This window comes from Colletotrichum truncatum (assembly GCF_014235925.2).
Source record: "Colletotrichum truncatum strain CMES1059 chromosome Unknown Contig_0003, whole genome shotgun sequence".
Classification (NCBI taxonomy): Eukaryota; Fungi; Ascomycota; class Sordariomycetes; order Glomerellales; family Glomerellaceae; genus Colletotrichum; species Colletotrichum truncatum.
The window spans coordinates 5344483-5369706 of record NW_027222400.1 but is presented as its reverse complement, the minus strand read 5'-3'; the positions used below and the strand labels follow the sequence as shown (position 1 = coordinate 5369706).

Sequence of the window (25224 nt, the reverse complement as noted above, 5' to 3'; positions counted from 1 at the left end):
ATGATACATTCGTAAACCTTCATCCCCGTCACGCGGCACTTACAACCCCTTCTTCAGCCCCTCCGTAACATCCATCAGCATCTTCAAACCAAAAAACTTCGCCACATTCGAATAAACACCCAATCTACTCACAATCTCCTGTCTCTTCACACTCTCAACCCACTCGCCACTGCACGTACAATGCTCCATGAATTCGTTCAGCCTCAACGCGCCACACTTGGCACACTTCAGGTCCTGCGTGCTCCACTCAACCACGAAAGCCTCGACGTTAGCGAGCAACATCTCCTCGATCGCGTTGCGGTCGTACTCCGCCTCACAGAACGAACACCTCCAGGGCCGCGTCTCAGGGCCCAGTCTCTTGCCATCGGGCCCGAGCTCAGGTACCAAGTCCTCATCTCTACAGAAATCGAGGTCGCGCGCCATGGTGCAGCTGTCGCAGCTGAGCTGCGTGAGCTTGAGACTCTCGCTCGGATTTTGGAAGGCTCCTTCTTTGCTGAATTCCCTAATATCGAACATGGCAAGCAGTTCTTTTCTTAGGAGACGGGCTTCGAGGGTAATGTTCTTGTCGAGAGAGAGCACCTGCATCAGCGCCTTTACGAGCTCCAGCACAGCGTTTCGCGACGATAAGTGGGACAGATGCGAGCCAGGCAGCTGCGGGAATGAGTAGTCCTCCGCCAGCTCTGGGTGTAGCAGCTCCCTCTTTTGCAGATTGACTAGGTTGGCAATGTCCTTTTTCAGGGGCTTCTCAAACTTCTTGCCGAGAATGATCTGTCCTTCCGCTCCTTCGGCAAGCGACTTCTGCGGGATTTGAGTAAGTCTCGGCGTGGAATCGAACTCTCCGTTCTGCGGCCTCTTGAGGGCGTGCATGAGCTGGATGAACTCAATGACCCAGTCCTGGAACGTCGGCTGCAGCCGGATCGGAAGAAATGTGGCCATCTGCCAGTGCATGACGGTGTCCAGGGCCTGCTGGTCCGCCTCGACGACCTCCTGGCACGCCTTGCCTCCGTAGTTGAACTCATCGTACCATACCAGGTAGTCCCAGTACTCCTTGATCTCAAGATCGATAAAGTGGAAGAGGGGCTTGCTCTTGATTGACTTGATGATGTACTGGCTGTATGCGTATGCGGTACCGACCTCGGCCTTGGTGGTTTGCAGGAGTAGACGGTTTGAGTTGGCAAATACGACCTGTGAACCGACGCGGCGGAAGTCTGCCATAAGTTGCTGGAAAGCCTTGCGGGACATCATTTGAACGTAATAGTGCAGAGCGCGGTCGTACAAGAATGAATCCGGGTTCTCGACCCAGCGGACGAGGTGCTGGACCATGACGTCGGCCATCGTGTTGCCCTTACAGGCTTCTTGCCACCAGTTCTTCACCATCTCGCGGAGAACGAGGATACCGGCGTTGGCGAATGTGCCCTCCGATGAGATAACTTCCTCTCCAGATGCGCCTCCATCGCCGGCAGGGTTGAAAGAGATGGAATCAGCCCCTTCCAACTCGTTGATCAGAGACGAAGTCAAGATGGTGTTGATTGCGAGATTTCTGACTTCCAGGTCAATACAGACAGACGAGAACGTGCCCGGGTTGTTGATCGACGGCATCTGTACAGTTTGGAGGGGACCGGTAATATCATCCTTCTCGTATCCTGCGTGATCAGGTCGGGGGCTGGCAGACCACCAGAGAACGATATTGTTGTTTTGAAGTCGTCTGGCATATGTAATATCGATAAGGAACCGCGGATCTTCTCTCTCCAAGTTGCATAGAGGAACATCGCCGTACCGCGCAAGGGTTGTCAAGTGCAGGATCCAAGAGCCAAGCCCGAGGTAATGCCCAACAAGACGCTTTGCCACGGCAGCCTGCCAACCAAGAGGCGGGAGAGAACTATCCGCAGGATCATACTTGAGCGGGAGGACAGGGAAGTCGCCCAGGATCGGTACGTCGGTGATGAGCATATTACGCTGTGAGGACTGAATGACCATCATTTGCGGCCTCAGCTCGTCCTTCCTCATCTTCTTGACAACGTCGCTGAGCTCCAAGTGAGCCTTCCTTTTAGTCGTCACTTGCGTGATTTTGAAAGTCATCTTCTCCTGGTACCGGAAGCAGTCTTGCCAGTTGGTACCTTCAGCTTCTTCGCCCCGGCGAGCAAGCAGCTCAGTGTAGATCTTCGAAATGTTTGGTAGCTCCTGACCCGAGTCTCTGCTCTTTTGCAGAATAATAACGTGTGCCTCGTCTCTTGTTGTTGAGAACACGCCAAAGATCTGTTTGTCACCAGCGGTGATGTGAGAAATGTAGATGTATGCCAGCGGCGAAGAGTCAAGGTATGTCCTAGGCTTCAGGGGCCGCTTGAGGCCAGTGAGGTCGAATCCTTGATCCAGTCCCTTTCCGAGCACAGCATGTTGTTGTTCGTCAATGGTGCAGAGATTGCCAAGCTGAAGAACGGCACGGATGTTGAGCGGCAGATGCTTCTCATACACGCCTTCGACACTGGGATGGTTGAATAGCAGCGAGAACTTGTCAGCCTCAGTAAAGTAGACATCCTCAGGAACAGTGAGCTTGAACAGGTGAACAGATGAGTGTCCGTTAGGGAGAGTGTGGTTGACCTGCTCTACCTCGCAGCCGGGAATATCAACGTCAGGCATATCGCCACTCTTCAAATTCAAGAATACCTGCCGCGGGACTTTGATCTTGAGCGAATGGATTTTGGCATCAATAAGAACATGCGCGTTTACAATACCAGGAGTTTCAGTTGCTTTGAGATGCAAAAGCTGCCATGTGTTCATAAACGTTATGTGAGCCTGTTTCATGAACGTCGCCTGGATGTTACTCTGGTTGCCGCGTCGGTCACCAAAGAGTTGTCGCCTGCGGATACGGGCTTGTTTCTGGATGTTCCACTTTTGCTTCTGATACTTCAGGAAGCCGACATAGTCCTCCGAAGGCGAGGGCATGACCTTGGGAAGCGCTGCAAAGGGGTCCGCACTTTCGGCCGGTTCAGGTGACTTTCTCTTCTGAGCAGTTGGTGCTGGCTGCGAAGAAGCAACCGCAGAAGCGACTGGCTTCGGCTTGAGAAGCTTGCTGCCAAAGTCCTCCATGTCATCCATATTCCGACCGTTGAGGTTGGTAATATCTTCCAGAGGGCCCTTTGTAAACAAATCGGTAAGCTTCTTCTGCTTCATCTTGTCTTCCTTGATGTTGATTCTCCGCTGGAGCCAGTCGGGGTGGGGAACACGCGGGACGGGGTTCCGGACTTTCTGGAGCGCGGCGGGGATGGTGATGAGCTTCTGGATGACGGAGCCCAGACGCTCCAGGTAGTAATCCCAGTCCAAAAGGGCTCTCGGGTCAGTGTCAGCAGGTTCTTCCTTCAGCCACTTCTTGAGGTAGAAGCGCTTCGTGGTCTCTTCGGCAGAGAAGATTGCAACCGGCACGGCTCGTTCGGTGACAGGAGCATTCTTTGGCCTGGCGCAGATGATAAATTTACAGTTCAGACCCTTATCTTTGACCATCTGCTCGCCCAGGAAATCGGCCAGACGCTTCGCCGTGGTAATGGATGTTGACTTCTGGCTGCCGTACTCCTCAAGCGTCTTGGACATGCTTCGGTTCTCAGAAATCAGCTCCATGAGCTCTTCGTCCGCCAACGTCGCGCCCTTGCTATGTAAAACGTCAAGCCACCTGTTGGCGACCTTGGCGACGGCAGTGTAACATTCTGCCAGCGTCGTGCCCTCCAGGAAGAACTTGAAAATTTGCTGCTGGAAGATCTTGATGAGCTTAAGCTCACCTCTGCGCTTGACCTCGAAACCTTTCAACTCAGCCAGACTGCCGTCGTCGTTGAAGACTGCATAACGCTTCTTCAAGTTCTTGTCCTCCTCCTTTGATGTGGGCAGAACCATGGCCTTATAAGGACCGTCGACTTCGAAGAAGATAGAATTGTCGCTGTGTGTCTCGTACTTGAATGTCTTGGGGTCGACAAGCGTCTGGTATTGGTGGTTCGTGAACTTGGCGTGGACCAAGTGGTTCAACATGGTACAGGGGTACGAAATAGTGACCTTCTTGCCATTCTTCGTCTTGAACGAAAAGTTTTCTGGGAACGTGGCGGGAAGCATACACCAGATACCGTCAGTGTCCAACTCGAGCGGGCGACCCAAACGCTCAACGAGACTTCTGGCGAGCTGGATAATCGTCGCTCCCGTCAGACAGGTCACGCCGGCCATTTCCATGGAGTACCAACGTGATCCCTTTCTCATGACGTAGCCGTAGAACGAATTCAAAATGACCTTATGGGCAAGCTGTAACGAGTCGAAGAGAATAATCATCTTCTTCGCCGCGTCGACTTCGGAAGACCCCGCGCCGGACGACTTGAGAGCCTCCGTCTTGCCCTTCCACACCTTGGCCTTGCCCTTGTAGTCGTAACGACGGTCACGGAAGTCTCTTACGGTGTTGATATAGAAGGGGTTCTCGCGCTGGCAGATAATAGCTTCCTTGACGATAGTTGTCGAGTCGCGGATCTTGTGGTAGACCTTTTGCGAGTATATTTGCAGACGCTTCCTCAGCAACGCCGTCTGTTCATCCGGGCTCAGATCCTGGAACGTCCGCATCGGTGAATTGGGCCACTTGCCGGGGAACTTTTCGTTTTCCAGGGCGTTCCTGATCATGTTGTACTCGTCGCGCTTCGCTGGGAGGTACTCTCCTCTCCAGGCCCACGGCAACCGTCTGTCGCATGTCTTACCAGGTCGGTTAAAGTCGCACGCCGCGCAGTCTGACTCTTGGATCATGGAATCCGGCTGAAGACGATTCGTTGTCATAATATTGGGATACATGGATGCGACATCAAGATGGTAAATCAGGGGTCGCTCGCTCCGGTTTGGGGTCTCCTTCAGGGAACGCAGTCGCGCGGCAATCTGCTCTTTGATCTCTTCGTAGTTCTCAATGTCGTCCATGGACTTCTTTTCTTCGACAGTGATACTGAACGTCAATGCTGCGTCCAAGTCCTTGAGCAGTTCGTCTACGGCACCCGTATCAACCGCAAAGTTGACGGGGATATCTGACCGGAAGACACCGGCCTCGATACTCTCGACGTGACCACCGACATATGTCTCTGATTCAAGCAGGTGACCTTCGTAGAAGGCTTCCCTGGGCGAAACGTGCTTGTTGGGCAGGACAATCTCCTTCTGGTACGCCTGGACCATCAACAACATCTCGCAAAGGGTACCGGTACCTTTCCTTAGCGTGTCATCACCGCCGAGTGGCAGAATGGTACACAATGAGAAGATGAAGGGGTGGACGTATTTCATGTACAGGTAGTACGTTGCCACGGCATCGGAAACTGAGTACTCTGCCAGCGTCTGGGGGCGCTCCGCCGCATAAGGCGTCATCAGTTCGGGGTCGAGCTCGTCAGGGTCGTATCCTAGCTTAGCAACCGTGACGGCCTTCAAACCTCGAGAGCCCTGAGGCAGGTAGGAGTCTCGGTTAACCCAGTGGAAGCAGTCCATGTGCACGCTGTAATTGCACTTGTACTGGTCCTCGCTGTCCTTCTTCCAGCCGATCTCCTGGTACATGTCGATTCCGTTGACGCTGGCTCGAGCTTCTACGAAGGGCCAATCGAAAAAGTCACCGTTGTACGTCGCGATGACGGTTGGCCGCGCCTCCTTGATGTGCAGGAAGAACCGCTCGAGCACGGCCTTCTCGTTGGGTTCGTTGAAGATCATGAACGGGCCGGGGTATTCTGGCTTGGGCGTGTAGTCGAAGTCGGCGATGTCTTCAGAAACGATCTCTCGGTTGGTGATTAGGAAACCCTGGCCATCGATCATGTACGAAATCATCATGACCTGGTCGATGGCGGCGTCGGGGAACTTTAAGGGCAACTTCGTGGTCTCGATATCGTAGGCCATGACGACCGGGTCCGCCATGGCCAGTCTGTCTTCATTGATGGTCACCTTCGTAACGCCGTGCTTGACGTCTACGAAATACCACTTTCCCACCCGGATATCTGTCGCTGTCAGCATAACCCAGCCAAAGACTCATAAACAAACTCCAAACGTACCCATATCTATCATTACTCTTACATGGTATGGTACGTCGTACTCTCTAATATCGACAATGAAGTCGCTGGCATCAGCAAAAGAAGCATTAGCTCGTCTATCGTCATCTCGTGAGTCGTCAAAAAGGTCAAAGTCGCCGTTGGTCCTAGAAACTCGTCAGCCGCCTCCCCTCGCAAGCCAAACCTGATCGCAACACCTACGTAGAGACCTCGGCATATGCGTCCATCGCATCCACATTCTTCCTGTTCTTCGCCGCAATGGGCATGATGTCCTTCCTCGCCGCCATTAGATCGGCCACATTCGCGAACCTCAGTTCCAGAAATGTCCGGCGGTACCCAAGCAGATGGTTCGGCATGCTGAGATCCTCCTTGTCGATCCGCTTTACTGTCTTGACGACGCCGCCACCGGGCACGCGCTTCACCCACTCCTCGACCTCGCTCTCCCTGCCCTTCTTCACGGCAATCAGGAAATACGGGTCGTACTCGACCGTCGCCTTGAACGTCGTTCCGTCGTCTTCCAGGAAGTAGCAGTCTAGCGCCGCGCGGCCGCCCGGTATCCGCTCGTCCTCAACCGACGTCGGCTGGACGTTGACCAGCCATCCATCCTTGCGCTTGCCGCCCTCGTACCGCGCGAAGCCCATGTTCTCGTCGATGCTGTGCGCCAGACGGGTGCGCTCCCATTTCTCATCGGCAGACGTCGCTTCGTTGCGGCTTGAAGCGGCGAAGGTGCGGGTTGTACGACCGCCGCCATGATATGATTGTTTCCTGCCGCGGCCGCGGTAGCCCTTTTGCGGGCGCCGAAGGCTTGTGTTGGGCATCGTGTGTGTCCTTGCTCTCCGTCTATCAGTGTTCCGTAGGTTGGATATGTTCGGAACGATGACGAGGTGGTATAATCGAGTTCTCCGTCGAGGGGCTCTTAGAAGTCGAGACTCTCGGGGAGGATCAAATCTTCTCTAAGGAACCATTAGGCGAAAGAGCTGGATATCGAATTCGGACGCCTGGTGTCGTAAACAAGAAGGGGGGCAAAGGCATAGAAACCTTTCCGCAGCTGTACGGGGGGGTATCAAGAAAGTTCTGTTTTGGGGAATTAAGAAAAAAAAAGGACGAAGTCGAAGATACAGAACAGAACTGGGTTACGTCCGCTACAATGTAGGAATTGGACGAGTGGGAGTTTGGCAATTGTCACTTTTGTGTAGGCATGGGCTTTCTGGAGGGGCCGTAGTGCACAATCTTTAGATGGCGCGGGCCGGGGTGTGGGAGAGAGAGTTGTACGGTCCAGGTCCAGCCCAGCGACGAAAAGACGCGTCCTGGGCGCGACTTTACGCGACAAAATGCACGCTTTTACTGCGAAAAGGGGCCCCACAATCAATTAACGCCTGGAAGTAAGTACTAAGTATACTAAGGCTCCTGGCGGTACCTACACAGGGGTGGGTGGTGGGTGGGGTACTCTGTAGTTAGGTTCGTGTCAATCAACCGAGACGCACGGACCATTCACGGCCCAGCAACGGCGGAATTTTGGTGGACGTCATCTCAGGCCATGGGCAGATTTTGAGTGAGTGAGTGAGAAGGAAGCACTTTTTTTTCTTTGAGAGGAAGAAGAGTTGAGATAATCGAAACGTAAATGCACACACACCCCTAGCCTATCCCGGCAAATGGCACAAGAAACACCAGACACCCCCAACCTCCCGGAGCCGAGGAAGGATGGGAAGAAGCTGTACCTCTGGTCCCGATCGGCGAACAAGCCGGTAGGAGAGGGCGCTCCGGGCTCAGAGACACCAGAGACGTCTACGACGCTGGCGGAAGCGACAGGTGCAGCTGCAAAGCCTGATCCCAAGGATTTCCAGGCCAATTTTCCCATCAACGAGGGAGGCGAGCACAAGCCGCACGGTTCGACCATCAGTGAGGCCGTCAAGACGATCAAGAGTGAGGATTTCCTCAACGTCGCGCAGACACCGTGCGCGAGAGGCGGGTTCCTTACTGGTATTGCGACTGGCGCCGGTGTTGGTGGTTTGAGATATGTCTTTAGGGGTGAGTCTTTTCTTTAAAAACCAAAGATATGAGTGACCATCAACTCACATCAGCCAGGCACACCTATCAAGTCCGCAAACTGGGCCGTCGGTAGCTTCCTCGCTGGTGCCGCAGGCTACTTTGAGTACTGCCAGTACCAGCGCCGTCAAGAGCGCATTAGGATGAAGAGGACTGTCGAGGTCTACCAGGAGAGCATGGCGGAGAAGCACCGCCGCGATGCAGAGGCGCTGGAGAAGAAGAAGCTCGAGGAGCAGGCGGCCGTCAAGGCCAGCCAGAAGTCTTGGTACAAGTTCTGGTAATCTTTGACCTTTGTAACCATCATCAAAACCCTTTCTGAGGACGATCGATCCTCCGTGTACGAATATCTTTCCCTCACATACAGAAGCATCACATCACAGGCGTTGGGCACGATGCGTGGGGAACCGAAAAATAAAGCCTTGTATCATCTCAGTCCATTTCAACTTTGGGGTATAAAAGAAAGACTATTCATATCGTCCGTCCGGACTCCTGCATCTACTGTCCCAGTTATGATGCCCTCGCTTATTGATATAGAAAAGAATAATAAAAAAAAGAGGTTGCCAATACTTGTCGTCCAATGAAAGAAATGCATCCGTGAGAACCCAGTGGCATGTGCCTCAAATGCAGCCATGCCTTCGCCCGCGCCCTGTGCATAAACACGGCCAACCAAACGCCAATAATCAGCCCTCTATTGGGACCATGTGAGTTAAAAGATTGGGTGGAATATTTCCTCATCAGCTCTTCCCGTCTCGGGTCATTTGCATCTCATCCATTCGTCACAATCGTATTTGGTTCCGACTCCATAAACCGCACTTTTCGCACACCACTGCCAGGTGCCGGCTTTGAATCAACCTTGGCGCCCAATCCCGCACCGCTGCCTCGTCGACGTTGGTTCCGCCGAGCTCTAGCCTCGCTCTCTTCCCGTTTCTTGTACTCGGCCAGCTGCAGCCGGCGCTTCTGTGTGCGTGCGTACGCCATCGCGGCCGTTGGCATAAACCCGACACCGTTAATACCAGTGCCGTCGTCGTCCTCGTCGTCGGGGTCGTAAATCGTAATTTCCTCCTCTTTCCATGTCAGCGCAGCTCTGACTGGATCAACAATCTCCATCTTTCCGTCTTCTTCTGTTGGTGTACTTGTATCCGCGGCAACCTTGCCCTTACGACCCTTGAGAGGGGGTGTCCCGGCTCGTCTCCGTGCTGCAGATTTCGAGTTTTGTATTCGGTTGAGAAAAGGAAGTGACCGTTGTGTACTTGTAGTAGTATCCGCGGTTGCCGCTGTAGCAGTAGTTGCCGTGATGAGTTGATCATTCGTGTCTACAGCCGCCGCATCAGGCCCAACCACACTTGGCGTTGAAACGAGTTCCGGGTCGCTCTTAATGTCAGGATCTGGAACGGGAGCTGGCTCAGCGGCATCGGCTGCGTCGGCGTCCTTCATCTCCAGCTCTGGTACCTTCATTCTCTTACGACTCGCGAACGGGTCGTCGCTGTAGAGCCCGTCATCGCCGACGTCGCGAGTCGGGTCATACGGGCCCTGGCGCTGTTGGCTGTTGCTCTGTTGCTGGGCTACCCCGCCCCCACCACCCAGCGCCAGACCACGGAACTTGTGCACCACTTTGCTGCGTGGGCTTGCGCTCCCATCCTCGTCGCTCTTAGCCTCGGGAAGCTGGAAGGAGAATTGTGCGGTAGTGTGTATCGGCGATGGGTGTGGTTCTTCGTCATCTCTCTTCCGTTTTGGCGTTGTTGTTAGAGTCGGGAAGGTGTCTGTCATAATTGCGGAGGTCGTTCGCCCTCGGTCAGCGTAGAGGAAAGCTGGAGTGTATATGTCCTGACTCGTCGAGTTTTGGAAGCGATGGATTCAAAGAGTAGGAGCGGCAGCGTGGGTGCCGTAATTATTCTGCGTCATACGGCCAATTGTGATGGAAATTGCTGTACCGAATATTCCGGGGTTGTTGAGGATAGAGTCTGGAGTAGTAGGGGTTTGTTGTTCGAGAGGATTTGATCGGCCTTGGGTTCTTTGGGTAACCCGGCAGTTACACTTTGGGGCAGCACTCACCTTAAGGTCGTTGTCCCTGCGCTAACCGGCCGGTGCATCGGTACGATAAGCAGCAGGAAGAGGCGCGCTAAGATAAAGCTAGAGCCCCTCGGTGAGCAGCGCAGCGAGATCTTATCTTCATCCCAAGTTTATGTTTCCCAATTTTACCATCAGCTTAGTCAAACCGGCTGTTTATTGACACACAGACGCGCGGCATTGAGCTGGACCCCGGGCGTTTACAGTTTTACCTTTGCTGAGTATGATGTTTCTTGACACGCCGGCCGAGGCAAGAAATTCAGCAATACCATCTTCGAACTCTGGTGATTCACGAAATGAGCTTCGCATGTTGCTGAGGGCCAACATAGCCAACTCCTATTCAAATACTATTCACTCCTATCCGTTGAAATCATTCATAACCATTTTGGCTCCCTAAAAATATTTTATCATCGACCCGTTTTGTCCCAAGATCGCTTTACTCGCTCCAAGCCTTGTACACAATTCTGGTACCGTATGTCTCGCCCTTCTTCAGCAACATCTGGTTCTTCCATTCGGGGACGTTGATGGCGTTGACCCAGCGGCTGGGCTCAACACAGAAACCGCTGCGCTTACCACGCGCCGGCGCACCCTCGACAGCGGGAACGTCAATACCCTCGCCGGTGTAGAACTGGAACGCGGGCTCAGTGCTGAGCACCTCCAGGTTGACACCGTTCTTGGGGTGCTTCGCGTGTACGTGCAGCTTCAGAGGCTCCTTGCGGGTGTCAATGGGCACAGAGTCAGGCTTCTCGTTCACGATGAAGCAGTCGTCAACAGCAGGTCCGTCAACGCCCAGCTCGAAGGGCTTGCCGCCCTCAATACCGGGGAACGGCACGGGGCCGCCAGTAGGAATACCGACAGAGTCGCGGGGCAGATGGGCGTTCGTCGCCAGAGTGGCGATGGTGCCAGCAAAGGTCTCGTCTCCGGTGAGGTTGAAGTAGGAGTGGTTCGTCATGTTAATGGCCGTCTCGTCAGCGCCGTCAACCAGCTGTGCCTCGTACTCCATGCCCAGAACAGAAACCTCCTTGCCATCGACCTCCTGCGTGCCTGCGGTGTAGACAACAGTAACCTTGACAGTTCCGGGGAAGCCCTCGTCGCCGTCCTCGCTTACGAGGGAGAACTCAATGCTCTCACCGCCCTTGAGGCCCTCGACGCCGGGGATCTCGCGGGTGCCGACGGGCTTGGGGCCGTTCCAAACGCGCTTGCTCCATGGCTTGATGCCACCGTGCAGGTTGTTGGGACCGTCGTTGGCGGCGAGCTTGTAAGTCTGACCACCGTTAAGAGACTTGATCTGGGCGGACTCGAGACGGTTCGCAACGCGGCCGACGGTGACACCAAAGTAAGGTGAGTTGTGCTTCTCGTAAAGCTCCTGGGTAGGGAAACCCTGAACAATGTTGGTGCCCTTTACCTTGAAGGACTGGAGGATGGCGCCCAAGGGCAGGAATTCGAAGGGTGCGTCAGCCATGGCGATGGATAATGTGAAGAAAAGTTTCAAGTAAGGAAGCTGTGAGTGTCCAGGAGTAGAAGCCTGATGCGAGTGTACAAATCACAAACTGCCGGTTGCTTTTGTTTGTTTTATTGACGCGGCGAAGGTGAAATCACGCAAGGCGATGAGAGGGGGGTGTCTCCTTTAAGTCTAGCAGAGCTCCCCTTTACTTGACTGGGCCACCACGGCGAGACTTGCAATTCAGGCTATTATTGCTTGTATTTGCGCTTGTTGGCGGGTTTAGTGGGGGGTTGGACGAGGATAGAGGGGGAAGAAGGGTGTTGAAGAGACATGATGGCATCTGCGGGGCATTCGCCCGCGGCGGGGTAAATTGGGGGGATTGGAAGCTGCGTGGCACAGAGCCCAGAAACCCAAGCTTCCCCTCTCCCTGGGCTTAAGTTCCTCGCACCAAGACTCCAACCCGGTCTCTAGCCCCATCCCGAGCGGCCATGCTGTCGTCTGACTGGCGCGTTTAAATACGGGCAGCTTGCCTCGTATCTCCAGCTTTGGGGAAGCCGGGGCCAATGTGGTGCTGGTGGTAGTGGTGGATGGGCACTAGTATCCTTTAAAGGTCCGCTTGACAAGAGAAAAAAATGCCACTAATACCATAATCCTGCCTGCTCTGGTCACGAAGTGAGGTATTAGTTGGCAACAAGCTCCAATTTCATGGGAAACCCACTGCCGTGCAAAATTGGATAGTACATTGGGGCGGATAATCATGGGGGGAACTCCATGCTCATTATCGTCTCGGCCGACATTCCGCGATGGCGCCAACCGCAAAAACATCGTTGCGTGTACGTTATGGTATATAATACAACCTGCAACAAGTGCAATCAGTCAACAGATGCTCCGTAAACCATAAATGCTCCTTTGCCATGAAGATCCATCAATCCGATTCCTCGTCATCGTCACCGAGGAAGGCGAGGTCAGCCCGCGCCTTGCCTCGTGCACGCGATGACACAACAGCATCCTCTTCATCCTCGTCATCGTCTTCCTCGTCGCCCTTTTCTTCCTCGGCAGCATCATCTTTTTGAACCTGCGCAGGTTGTCCACGCGCCTTGCTCCGTGATGCTCGACCTCCGGCGCCCCAATTGGCATTCATCTCTTGGACTGCCTCAAGATCCGCCTCTAGTTCCCTGCGCTCTTTGATCTCCCGTGCCTTGGCTTCTGAGAAGCGGCCGTCCATGCCAATGTCATTGAGCATGTCTTTGAGATGCTTAATTTTCGCTTTCGAATTGTCTCCGTATTGCTTCAGCTCGAAACCCCAAATCTTGCGCACGCCACACTTGACCAATTGAGACTGCAGCTTCTTAATCTCGGCATCATCCGGGTTGTCAGAAGTTGCAGGCGCTTTTTTCTGCTTGGACGCCTTCGGTGCCTTTCCAGTCTCTTTCTTCTTTCGTTTTGGTTTGGGCGGCTCATCTATGACATCAGATAATTCGCTGGACGTGTCGTCGAGTGCTGCCTGTTCTGTCTTCTTTTCATTGGCAGATTCGGCATCCTTCTTGGAAGATTCGTCCGCTTTGTGAGATTCTGCGGCGGGTTTCTCTTTTGTGACCGAAGCCTTGGAAGACGGTTTTGCCTCCTTGTCTTGTGATATTTCCTCTTCGTTATCATCCTTCTCGTCCTCGCTCTCGGGCGGCGTAGTCAACGCGTCTGAGTCGCTGTTTTCCACCTTGTCTGCGCGCCCGCTTCGGCTTTTGACAGGCTTTGCCTTGGCAGGGCTCAGCTCGTCCTCAGAGTCAACCGTGGCACGCGACTTTTTCCGGCCGGCAGCCTTCTTCGGTTTCGATTTCTCATTCTGCGACTCTTCATCCTCGATATTTGCGTCTTTGGCGCCAGATGTACGCTTTCTGCGCTTCGACGGCGGAGATGCTTCGGTCGATTGGCGCTTGCCAGACTTTGTAGGTTTTGCGTCTTCCGGAGCTGGAGATGATTTCGCTTCGGGTGCGGTATTGTTTTCGAGAAGCTCAGCCTAGAAAAGATGTTGTTAGCCGAGTCAGCTTTCCAAATAGAATTTGTGCACGCGTGCGCGCGCCGAGGCAGGGATCAATTACAGCAAGCTCCTTGATCAGTTTCTTGCTCTTATCCTTCCATTTACCAGACGAGAAGAAGCCATCTTCCAGATCAAGATCGTCTTCGACGCGTTTTCGGATAAAGTTTACGGTGAGTTGTTCTCTATCGGACTTCCAGATATCGCGAACAGCATTGAGGAGCTCTGTCTCGAGCTTCTCGTCCGAGGGAGCCATGACCAGGGCACGATGACAGGGATAGAGGTTGATGGATGTGGCGCTACAAAAATTCTAACAAACAACACTGGCGGATCCTCAAACAGACAATTGCGATATTACTGTGATCCGGTAAAGCTCGAACTGCCTTGTCGCGGTTGTCGTCGCGTCGAGGAACAACGGATGGAGCGCATCAACAAAGCCGGCGCGGGCAGGCGTAGATCAATCGAAACCGGGGGCAGCTACGACTGGCTTGGACCGGGAGTGGGGCTCAAGTCACCCGGTACTGGTCTGTGCTCCTGGCTCTGTCAAGCAACAACAGCAGAGGAGGAATTCTGAATAAGGGCATTGAGGACTCTGGAGAAGAGTATAAAGAAGAGAAAAACAGAACACAAAGAGAAAACATCACTTGATGCTTTGCTTGACGCTTTGATTTTGATTGATTTATTAGCATGTTATGGGCATTTTAAGGATAATGATGATGATGAGCATCCCATTCTAAACAAATAGGCGTCATCAGCAGAGGAGCAGGAAGAGAAGCACTGGCAGGTTAAAGACAATACAGATACTCAACCTCCCTTTATCAAATCCGCAGATTTCAAAGGAGGCTTACCGATTTTATCCACCGCTTGGCATCTCTTCTCCACGATGAAGTTAGTTGCAATCGGGAATATCTCGATACATCGACGCAAGCCCGCGTCAATTCGGGCCGGGCACTGAAGGCAATCGGCCTTGCACCGTTGCGCAATGCCTGTGTGGAAGTTTTGGTCCGGATTCCGGGGGAGATAATGGGGCCTTCGATGTCAGTCTGCGGTAGCCCAACAGGGACCTTGTGGGCTGAATGATTGGGCTAGAGTGTTCCCTGGGATTTTGGTCTCCCTTATTGGTCACTGAGACGGGTTCAACGTTGAAACGTCGTGCAGGTGCCGGGGCTGAAGCTCCTTTGAAAGCACCAGACTGACGGGAGCTTCCTGGCTTTCTCCATTTCCTTGGATAAAGGCCTGGCCTTGAAAATGACGGCACGGTTGCGTCGGTTTTCAGGGGCCTAGAACACAGAGCATTATTCACTTGCCAGCATGAGGCTCCGTGCATCATTAGAACTGGTCGGGTTCTTGCATAAGCACAGAATGGCCATGATTACAATGTAAAGCCCCTGGCATTCATTGGGAAAGGGCAAACAAGGCTTAGACAGCCACGACAGCCTCTGTGTAAGTCAAGCCAACCTTAATGGACATTTTCGGACAGCCCTCCGAAGCCACAGCTTAGCCAACCGAGACTTCCCTCAAGAAAGACTGACTGCTGGCGGGGATGGATGGAAATCTGCAGACGATGCGCCATCATCCTTGCTTTGGCCAGTGGGTTTTAAAAGCTGTGTTGGGCTCTGGCCGGGCGCTGAAGAAAAGCAGGGTGGATGGCTGGAAGGGAAGAATTTCCAAAGTAGAGGCATCGTGAATCTTCTGTGTTCTATCGGCGATGCGGTGCCCACACCTCGGCGCCGGACCCCACCAGTCGAGCGGGTAACATGGCGAGGTTCCTCAGGTACCGATACCTAATTGATATTCTCTTTTTTCGGTTGCACCCAAGAGCTGAGGAGGTTCGGCTCAGCGGCCCTGCAGATTTATATCGCTCACCCAAAAATCACTCGGCCTCGTTCCCTAATTGTCCGGAAAACCCCCTCGGCAAAGGCGATCATACACATCCATCTTACAAAAGAGATTGGGTGCAGATGCCGGAGGGTGACGGGAAGATGTTGGAGGGGAGGGGGCCAGAAACGGCAATGGAAGAAAAAAAAATACTTTGAAATAATAATAATAATAAGAATAATAATCAATACACTAGTGACAGGCCGGAATTTTCTCGCAATGAGACAGCATGGGTCCCGCACCAAAAATTACGTAGATGGCTCCTTGGTGCCGCTAGTCAACAGTTAAAGCCCAGCAGTTTTTTTTGGAGCTGTCTACCATAGTAAGGTATTCCTTTCCCCGAGAGTAACCTGTACGTACATTCCCTGATGGCCTTACAACACCACGACGTAAGTACTTTGACTTCTGCGGGAGAGCTCCAGGGTCTGGATTGCTCTTTCTTACCTGCAGGCCATCGGATTGGCATTCATTCTGCTTCTGCTTGCCCATGTCCCTCAACACCCCGCCCTCCAATCCCTCCCTCACCTCACATGTTGCCTTGCCACACCCTGGGCTGTACCCAGTGAGAAACCAGCTCCGTCACCTTCTGTTGCCAAACGGGTAATTGGGTGTGAGAAAAGGGCACCTTTAGCCAACCGCCGACCAAGCCGCCTTCTTCCGTTTCTTTCCATCTTGTTTTCCTTCTTCCTCCTCCTCCTCTCTTCTTTCTTTCTAAAACTGCTACCTGCGCTGCATCGTATTTGCACTGCTTGCTGTCTTGTGACATTCCTCTCCACGCATTCAGTCCGCTGTTGTCCAGCCACTTAGTGCTGCTGCCCTTTCTCCCATCAACAGCTCCCGCCCTCGCCCTGCTTATACCTACGTCAGTTGCTTGCCTCACTATACGATTGCCAGCAAGCACCAAGCAGCAATCAGCTTCAGCTTCAGTAGCTAGCAACTCAAAGGGTAAGGAAGCTTGTTTTTATCTTAAGCTTTGTCTTGCCCTCTCCTGCAAAGTAACAATAGCAAAAGGAAGCCCTCAGCTGTGTGTTGCGTCGCTATCGCATTGGGTACCTTGCTTTACAGTACTGCTAAGCCAGCCGAGCCTACAATTACCCCTCCATTCCCCCGCAAGCTCATCCCAGCCCGACAACGCGACTCAGCTAACATCTTTTCCCAACCCACCAGAACATCCACTAAGCTCATCAGCTGCTGTTCCCCAATTCCCACTCTCCGAACCCGTCCTCGAATTTCTTCCACTCTTCGCCACAACCGCACCGCCGGGCAAAGCATCTTCACCATGCCTGCCCTCGTCGACGAAGACACCGCCCCTGGGCGCCTCTTGCTCCTTTCCAACCGACTCCCCATCACTATCAAGCGCTCCGATGATGGCAGTTATTCCTTTTCCATGTCTTCTGGTGGTCTCGTTACCGGCCTCAGCGGTTTGTCAAAAACCACAAGCTTCCAATGGTACGGCTGGCCAGGCCTCGAGGTTCCTGAGAGTGAGATTGCCGGCATGAAGCAGCGTCTCAAGGACGAGTATAACGCCCATCCCGTCTTCATTGATGATGAGCTCGCCGACAAGCATTACAATGGCTTCTCCAGTACGGAAAACTATTCCTATTTCAACAGTATCTGTCTTCCGAACTAACAGCCGCCCGTTACAGACTCCATTCTCTGGCCCCTCTTCCACTACCACCCCGGTGAGATTACATTCGATGAGAGCGCATGGAGCGCCTATCGCGAAGTCAACCGCCTGTTTGCCAAGGCAGTTGTACAGGACGTACAGGATGGAGACCTTATCTGGGTTCACGACTACCATCTCATGCTGCTTCCCGAGATGCTGCGCGAAGAGATTGGTGACTCCAAGAAGAATGTCAAGATCGGCTTTTTCCTACACACGCCCTTCCCTTCTTCAGAAATCTACCGTATTCTTCCCGTCCGTGAAGCACTCTTGACTGGCGTTCTCGACTGCGATCTCATCGGTTTCCACACCTACGACTATGCTCGCCACTTTCTGAGCAGTTGCTCTCGTATTCTGTATGTCAAGCTCTCTCCATCCACACATGTCCTTGAGTTAACAGGAATCCAGTGGAACTCCCACAACTCCCAATGGCGTTGATTACAATGGCAGATTCGTCACTGTGGGCGCATTTCCCATTGGTATCGACCCCGAGAAGTTCGTTGAGGGTCTCAAGAAACCGAAGGTGCAGGAGCGTATTGAAGCGCTCAAGCGCAAGTTCAACGGCGTCAAGCTCATTGTTGGTGTTGACCGTCTTGATTACATCAAGGGCGTACCGCAGAAGCTCCATGCTCTGGAGGTTTTCCTGACAGAGCATCCTGAATGGATTGGTAAGATCGTCCTCGTCCAAGTTGCCGTTCCGTCGCGCCAGGACGTTGAGGAGTACCAAAACCTCCGTGCTGTTGTCAACGAGCTCGTCGGTCGTATTAACGGAAAGTTTGGCACCATCGAATTTATGCCCATCCATTTCCTCCATCAGAGTGTCTCTTTCGACGAACTGACCGCTCTGTACGCCGTCTCGGACGTCTGCCTTGTTTCTTCAACGCGTGACGGCATGAACCTGGTCTCATACGAGTACATCGCAACTCAGCGCGAGCGTCACGGTGTCATGATTCTGTCCGAGTTCACTGGTGCCGCCCAGTCCCTCAATGGCTCCCTCATTGTCAACCCCTGGAACACAGAGGAGCTCGCAAACGCCATCCACGACGCCGTTACCATGTCACCCGAGCAGCGCGAGACCAACTACCGCAAGCTTGAGCGTTATGTCTTCAAGTACACGTCCGCCTGGTGGGGCCAGTCCTTCGTCGCTGAGATGACCCGCCTCTCCCACGAGACGATGCAGTCAAAGACGTTGAGAAACATCAGTGGCAATGTTGTGGGTCAGGTGAGCAAGGCTCTTCAAGGAGCCGTTGAAGGCGCCCAAAACCTGGCGGGCAAGGGCAATACCTCTGAGGAGGCGAAGCAGGAGAAGCAAGAAGCGTAACGGCTCATTGTACATCCTACTACACATTTTCGTTTTATCCCGCCTCGCAAGCTGTCAAAAGGACAGCGTTTTGATGAAAGCATGAGGAACAAGATAAACACACATACATACCCGACCTCGCAAATCGTACCGATTACAAACATTCATCACCAAGGCATATAGCTCTTTGGGAAAGGATTGCACATGAGCGAGGCGAAATCATATCTTAATTGTCGGTTGGGAAAGGCATCGAGCCTAGCGGAGTTTGTTTTTTCATTTTTATTTAAAGGTTTACGTCCTGTGTCGAGAGGGAGAGGGATGGAACGGGGTGTTGGGGCGGGATCACACACAGGAACACATCTCGTCAATACCTCTCTTATCCCGCTATGTATTTCGAGTTTATGTTGGTTTAGCATTAGACTATCTACTTATCTGACGAGAACCTCTGCCTGATGTGTATGATCTTGGCGACATGTACTCGATTTATCACAAATACATTCAAACAAACTCATGTTTAGTCAATCACTAGGAAGAAAAGGTCAAGAGACACGGCACCAGGCAACAAGGCAAATTAGAAAAAACAAGCAAACAATTTCCGAAAACTCAGCAAGATCTTTAGAAAAAAAAAGAGGATGGATTGCATTGCCAGCTACACACGCGGAAAAGAAAAGTCTCTGTCGGCTCGGCTTTCAAAAGGTATCTAAAGAGGATTCCCAGCTGTTTGGCTGCGGAAAGAATAGAAAGGAAAGCGAAAGGTTAATGGGGTAAAACATGAAGCAAATGTGTGTTCCTTTGATGCTGAATGATCCATTTCCGTCCCTCTTATTCTCCCCCCTTCCCTCTCCCCCTCGCGTTGCGCGCTCGCGTTTGTAAAAAAAAAAGAGTCCAAGAAAACGCCCGTCGTCGGTGAAAGGCGACTTCCAACATCAACGTGAACATCAAACATGACATGACAAAACCGGAGAGGTTGCGTACCCCAATCGCTACTAAGTGAGATTAGAACGGCGACGCGACAATGTCCTCCTTGCCAAGCTTGTACCGTCCGCTTTGTGGCGTGCCGATACGCCCTGAATCTCTGCGTCCCATGCTGAGTCTCGCCCATCCGGGGCCGGCAATACTCTCACGAGTGGGCCTCTTAAGGCCCTGTTTGCCGATCATGTTAACTTCGTTAGGCAGGGCGACAATGACATTCTTGTCAGAGCCGTACTTGAAGTCGTCGGCCTTGACCTCCTCGGCATAGCGCTTGATGAGGTACGGAGCCTTGGCGCCGCGAAGCACCTTCTTGAGGTTCCATTCGACGATGTACGGTCCAGTGGCCGTGATGATGCTCGTCTCCTCGGCGCCTGTGCCAGTGTTGAAACGTGCCGGGGTGAACGACACGGGCTTGCCGGTCTCATGGGCAAACTGAGCGACGTGCTCGGGGGTGAGAGCCAGACGGCGCGGTTGAGGCTTATCGTTGGCCGCAAACGACTTTTCGAAACCAAGCTTGCCTTCGTTCTTGCCAGATTTTTGCATGGCATCGATGAGGAGGATATATGTCCGGCAGGTGGCGAGGACCCAGCGACCATCGGCAGAGACATCGAGACCGATGATAGCCTCACCAAGGGCGGGGATGTGAGTCTTGGCGTTGATACCCAAACGATCAAATAGACGAACATCACCTTTGTTGGAAGCGACAGCAATGTAGCCCTTCTCCGTCGTTGAAATGGCAGAGAAGTCGTTCTTCGAGACATATTGCTTCAGCTGCGAGTCAACCAGCTTAGAGCCGGCCAAACGAGGATCGACACGGTAGAGCGCATTCTTCGAGATACCGAGGAAGGTAGGCTCGTGCGTCATCTGGGCAAACTTGTTCTCCGGAGCGAAGTTGAGGACAGGGATGTCCTCATGTACGTTCCACTCGTCCACAACCTTGCCATACTCAAGATCCATGCGGTAGAGTTTGTTCGGGTCTGCCTCATTCTGTAGGATCATATTGCGGTCCTCGTTATGAAGCATGACCTTCTTCGGGCTAAACAATGTGCCCTTGGGAGTCTCAACCTTTGAGATGTTGGTTGAGAATTCAAGGTTGTTGCTGTTGGTATGCTTGAAAACACCAATCTTGGATCCACGGACGACGAAAGAGCGGTCATGCTTATAACCAACAGCAAGCTGTGAGTTGACGTTGCCATCCTCATCCTTCGTAGCAACATCATCCTCCTCCTCGTCGCTGTCGTAATGCTCACTTCGCTGAGCATCGTCCTCGTCATCTTCTTCTTCTTCTTCCTCTTCCTCAGGCCTATCTTCCATCGTCAAATCGTTGAAGGCATCCGTAATGTACTCTTGCTCCCTCTCCTTGATCTTCTCCCACTTTGTCTCGTTCAACTGCTCCCACAAGGCGCGAAGAAGAGCGTCTTGGAAACGCTCCAGAGTCGGCTGGTCTTTGAAACGAAGAAGCCATGAGTAAGCTGAGCCGTCAGGTGAGAATTGATTGAAGATGAATGAGAGAAATTCAAAGTTGAAGACTGGGTTGATATCGGCCACAATAGGGATGCCAAGCCATGCCCGGTCTTCGCTCTCAATCTGCAGCCAGTACTGCCACTTGCCAACCTCAGTGACAGTAGCAGTGACTGCGCCGTCTTGCTGGACGAAGGAGCCTGAAGGGAAGTCGAAGAAGTGCAGCTCGGCGCTCTCGGCGGCATACGTGCTGAGAGCAGGTGGGGCTTCGGCAGACTTGGGCGGGCCCATATCCTTTTTCTTCTCGGGCATGACGGGCGTTTTGACGGGCGTTTTGACAGGCGTCTCTTCTCTCTTTGCAGATGTATTCGCGGCTTTGGGTGGAGTCTGGGGCACAAACAAACCGTCGGCCGAGTCGATCGACCTGGTCAGAGACGGACTGTGGATGGGACTCGCGGGAGGAATAGGCTGCTCGTCTTGAAATTCGAACTGGTCAAGGTCCGCGTCGGAAGCGGTGGTATGCGGCTTGCGGTACTTGCGCTCGTACTGGCACTCCTTTGCGATACGCTCGAACTGTGCGACTTGACCAGGAGACACGACGTTATCGCAAACAAACTCGTAAACGTCGCCGGTGTCACCGCTCAGATCCCGCCAAGCAAGAACCTTCTCAGAACCCTCGCGAAACTCAACTCGGAAGTGGAGGGCCTCGTCAAGCAGAAATGTCTTCTCGTCTCTCTCAGCGGCGGCAAGTGCGTCAATCTCGGCGTCCTCTCCTTCTTCCTCGGCTAGAAGTTCAGCCTCTCCTTCCTCGTATACTCTCTGGATCACCAGCTGGTACTGGAAATCCTGCGCGGTTCGTCGGATACGAGCGGCGGCGTCTTTGAAGATGAGCTCGGAGTAGCCTTTGGGTGAAAGCGGACGAACAAGATAGAGTTGTCCTTGGGGGAGCTCAATAAGGGACTCTTGGTTACTGGATCCAAAGATGAGTTTGCCAACTAGAAAAGCAAAAAAATGTCAGTGTAAATGTGACTAGCTGAGATGGCGCAAAGGGTAAGAAAAAGTGGGAGAGCGGCCAAATCGTTGGCCGAAACCTGGTGATGACGAACTGGCCCAACCAACAACTTAACGTGCGATTTGTGGTGGCAGAACAGGTTATCAGCGACGGTTGAGTGGCGGGGTAAACTTACCGTTTCTGAGGACAAACATTTTGAAGTTGAAGGGAGGGGCTTGTAATGAAAGCGGGTAGATCGTAGACTGGACCGGAGAGCTTCTGCCAGTATTTATGGATCTTCACAGAGCATTCCCGTCCACTTAGATGAATGAGAGACAAAGAGAGGCGGAAAATCCCAGACCTTGGCCACAGAACAGAAGAGATCAGGCACCACGGGGAAGAAAATGCGTCATAACAATAGCTTCCTGCGTTGGGGGGTCACGGTCCAACTGATGGAGGGGTGAAGTAAATTATGGCCGTGCACGTCCCTTTTTTCCTCCAAATTTTCTCGCCACAGCAACCTGCGGATACGTCAGCCACAAGGACTGGGGTATCACGTGGGGCCCCGGCAGGGGTGGGTCTAGCGGTCTAGGCCCAAACGGCCTTCACTTTACTCACTCTTCACTAACACTGCAGGTTACTGTGGTGTGTACATCTTTCCATGATCTGGAATTTCTTACTTCATGCTAGGTTGCTGCGCCTAGGAGTACTTTTTGGCTTCACTGTACTAAGAAAAAAAAAATTACATAAATCCACCCTCAAAATATCCTAACTCTCAGGATCCACACACCTGGCTTAAATGAAAATCAGAGTTAAGCTTTGTGCAGTTGTTGGGGCCATCACATTTGAGATTGTGACGTATCATGGCTCTTAGAAACCGTGGTTATGGGCTCGCCCGTTTGAGTTGAGCATCACTTTTCAAATATGCAAATGCAAGTGCCCAAACTAGATTATGAAATGCAGCTGCGGCCTGCACGCATTTCACCTTCAAACGACATTAGCTGGTCCAGCATTCAACCTGCAGACACCTTGCTTGCTCCTAACGTGTCTGATTGAGAACTATTAAAACAGAAGCACAAACGGTTCAACTAGACATGGATCTCACTCAAGCACGTCAAGTGACTTATGATATGTAATTTGAGTCTCTCTGAAACAAGTGATATCATAACCAAGCTTTCAGTCTTCTTTCCAACTTGCTTCTACCGGCCAAGATATACCAGGGACTACCTAGTTGTCAAAAAAAGCATTGCCTTTGAATCTCATGCATGAAACGAAACGCCCTTTATTGCTTGTTTGCGCCTTCTTGAGAACCTATTTAAACAAAAAACGCAACATTCGATATTGTTGACCCGAAAATGGCAGCGCCAGAAAGAAAATCTGATAAGGCTACAGCTCGTCAGGAGTGGTAGCCTCTTCATCCGTTTGCCCAAGCACCTCTTGAGCTTCATCCATGTCAACCTTCTCAAATTTCTCCCCTTCCTCTTGGGCAGACTTAGCGAAGCTCACAAAGTCCTCAGCAATCAACTTGGCAATATTCATTCCCATAAGCGCGCTGGTTTCCATGCAAGAGATGAAACTCTCAATTCCAGAGAGATAGTACAGGCCGTCTCTTAGAATAGGGTCCTGGAAGGTGACGCGAGGGTATTCGATAGGATACGAGTTGAAGACATGCGGGTGATACCATGAGATGGGATCGACAGTGCTCTGACTGCTCTCGGCAGTCTTTTCTGGTACAATACTCTCAGGTACCTTAACACCAAGAAGCTCTGAAAGAAATTCAGCTGTGACCTTGTTAGGAGAAAATATCTTGTAGATAAATTCATCTTTAAGGGTGTTGGGGTTCGTAGCGATTCTCAGTGTGCTAATGGAGTAGAAACCGGCTTTTCCAGCGCCCTCGGCTCCAGTCTTTGCTTCTTCGTCCAGAGTCAGGGTTGTCAATACCGTGTCAGGAGCCTTTGACCCGGACGCTAAACCGAAATACTCAGGAGACAGACGGAATGGGGATGCAAAGAGTGTAACATGGAGCTTGGTATAAGGGATTTCGTCGATCTTATGCTGGAACAAGTCATCGGCGACGCTGATGTCGCTGTATTGCCAAGGGCTAGCAATAACAACATTGTCAAAGGCGACGGGATATTGTTCGGCATCGGCAACAACTTCGGAGTTGGTGTTCTGAGTCGAGAGCAAATATTTGGAGCTTGCGGGACCGGACTTGAGCTCAATGGAAGCTACCCGAGTGTTCCGGTTGACAGTCGCATTACTATGCCGAAGCATCGTCTCGAAGATCTGCCAGTTGCCGCCAATAACTTGCTTAGCGCCCTCCGGAGCCATCGAGACCATGGTTTCAAGGCCATGAATGTACTTCAAGTTTGAAGCATAGTTGACGCGAGTGGCTGCTTGGATAATGTGCTGAGAAAATAATTCGCCGATCTGCACGAGATGAGCTGCTGTCACAGAGATGTCCAAGGCTTGTCAAACGTACCTCATTGTTGGCCAGAAATTGTTCTCCGGTTACAGAAGTTGCCTTGAGAAGATCCAGCTCGAAGGCTCTTTGAGTGAGCGATCTGAAAGGGAAGTGAGGCGCCTCATACAACTTGAGAAAGGTATCAACTGTCGACTGAACGAGCTTCTGCGCTTTGTAAGGAGCCAAGCCGTACTTCCAAAAGAGTTTGGCCAAGTTCCACCATTGCCAGGAACTATCATCCTGAGTATAGACAAACTTTTCTCCGTCCCAAATACCCAGGAAACCGTCACTGCCAGATTCGGGCTCCTTCAATGGAAGCCCGAAACGATGACTAGCATTGTAGAGAATGTGGTTGGCTTCAATAAAGATGGAGGCACCCAGCTCAACTTGTTCGAGCGGGTTGTCATACGCCTCTACAGTCAAAGTTCGACCTCCGATGTGATTGGTCTTTTCAAAGACGGTAATATTGACCGGAAGACCCTCTGCTTCGGCATATTGCTGCAAGTAATAAGCTGCACTAGAACCACCCGCTCCAGCTCCTGAGTGAGATGTCAGTAATGTTCTTCAAAGAGACGAATGAGTATCGAGAAATCATTAAGCGTGTTGAAGTTTTTGGGGGCGTAACACGGGCAAAATTCACGGACCAATGATTGCGACCTGCTTGACGTTACTGTCAACAGTAGCGACTTCGACCTCGGTCGCGGGGACCCCCGTCAAGCTGATCGCGGAGAGCAGAGCAGAGAGCTTGGACCCCCACATTGCGTAGCGTAGGCTTGTCCAACAATGCGAACTTAGAATGCGATGTTACAACTAGAATACTGAGTGATGAAAATGAAAGGAAGGCGGACGAAATTCAAGACATGTTTTGGGGATAAAG

The 25224-nt window shown here is 52.3% G+C and overlaps 8 protein-coding genes across 8 annotated transcripts; 2 read left to right on the top strand and 6 right to left on the bottom strand.

Annotated features, from left to right (window-relative positions):
- Positions 1 to 39: 39 nt before the first annotated feature.
- Positions 40 to 6847, bottom strand: CTRU02_206341 (DNA polymerase family B; the record flags this gene model as incomplete). Its single annotated transcript, XM_036728063.1, has 3 exons — positions 40 to 5978; positions 6033 to 6175; positions 6231 to 6847. The coding sequence occupies 3 exons, from the start codon at positions 6845 to 6847 to the stop codon at positions 40 to 42; spliced, it is 6699 nt and encodes a 2232-aa protein (XP_036580177.1).
- An 834-nt stretch (positions 6848 to 7681) lies between these two features.
- CTRU02_206339 (uncharacterized protein) lies at positions 7682 to 8356 on the top strand (the record flags this gene model as incomplete). The annotated part of the gene is made up of 2 exons (XM_036728064.1): positions 7682 to 8057; positions 8115 to 8356. 2 exons carry the CDS (start codon positions 7682 to 7684, stop codon positions 8354 to 8356), a joined length of 618 nt encoding a protein of 205 aa, XP_036580178.1.
- Positions 8357 to 8840: 484 nt separating this feature from the next.
- Positions 8841 to 9842, bottom strand: CTRU02_206340 (uncharacterized protein; the record flags this gene model as incomplete). The annotated part of the gene is made up of 1 exon (XM_036728065.1): positions 8841 to 9842. One exon carries the CDS (start codon positions 9840 to 9842, stop codon positions 8841 to 8843), a length of 1002 nt encoding a protein of 333 aa, XP_036580179.1.
- Positions 9843 to 10578: 736 nt separating this feature from the next.
- On the bottom strand, positions 10579 to 11604 carry CTRU02_206338 (Bifunctional protein GAL10-like protein 2; the record flags this gene model as incomplete). The annotated part of the gene is made up of 1 exon (XM_036728066.1): positions 10579 to 11604. One exon carries the CDS (start codon positions 11602 to 11604, stop codon positions 10579 to 10581), a length of 1026 nt encoding a protein of 341 aa, XP_036580180.1.
- Positions 11605 to 12511: 907 nt separating this feature from the next.
- Positions 12512 to 13874, bottom strand: CTRU02_206337 (transcriptional regulator; the record flags this gene model as incomplete). Its single annotated transcript, XM_036728067.1, has 2 exons — positions 12512 to 13600; positions 13683 to 13874. 2 exons carry the CDS (start codon positions 13872 to 13874, stop codon positions 12512 to 12514), a joined length of 1281 nt encoding a protein of 426 aa, XP_036580181.1.
- Positions 13875 to 16775: 2901 nt separating this feature from the next.
- On the top strand, positions 16776 to 18480 carry CTRU02_206336 (trehalose-phosphate synthase; the record flags this gene model as incomplete). The annotated part of the gene is made up of 3 exons (XM_036728068.1): positions 16776 to 17079; positions 17143 to 17515; positions 17568 to 18480. The coding sequence occupies 3 exons, from the start codon at positions 16776 to 16778 to the stop codon at positions 18478 to 18480; spliced, it is 1590 nt and encodes a 529-aa protein (XP_036580182.1).
- Positions 18481 to 19455: 975 nt separating this feature from the next.
- CTRU02_206335 (vid27 family protein) lies at positions 19456 to 22098 on the bottom strand (the record flags this gene model as incomplete). The annotated part of the gene is made up of 2 exons (XM_036728069.1): positions 19456 to 21887; positions 22080 to 22098. The coding sequence occupies 2 exons, from the start codon at positions 22096 to 22098 to the stop codon at positions 19456 to 19458; spliced, it is 2451 nt and encodes an 816-aa protein (XP_036580183.1).
- Positions 22099 to 23269: 1171 nt separating this feature from the next.
- On the bottom strand, positions 23270 to 25106 carry CTRU02_206334 (prenylcysteine oxidase; the record flags this gene model as incomplete). Its single annotated transcript, XM_036728070.1, has 3 exons — positions 23270 to 24313; positions 24366 to 24886; positions 24992 to 25106. The coding sequence occupies 3 exons, from the start codon at positions 25104 to 25106 to the stop codon at positions 23270 to 23272; spliced, it is 1680 nt and encodes a 559-aa protein (XP_036580184.1).
- Between the last annotated feature and the right edge of the window lie 118 nt (positions 25107 to 25224).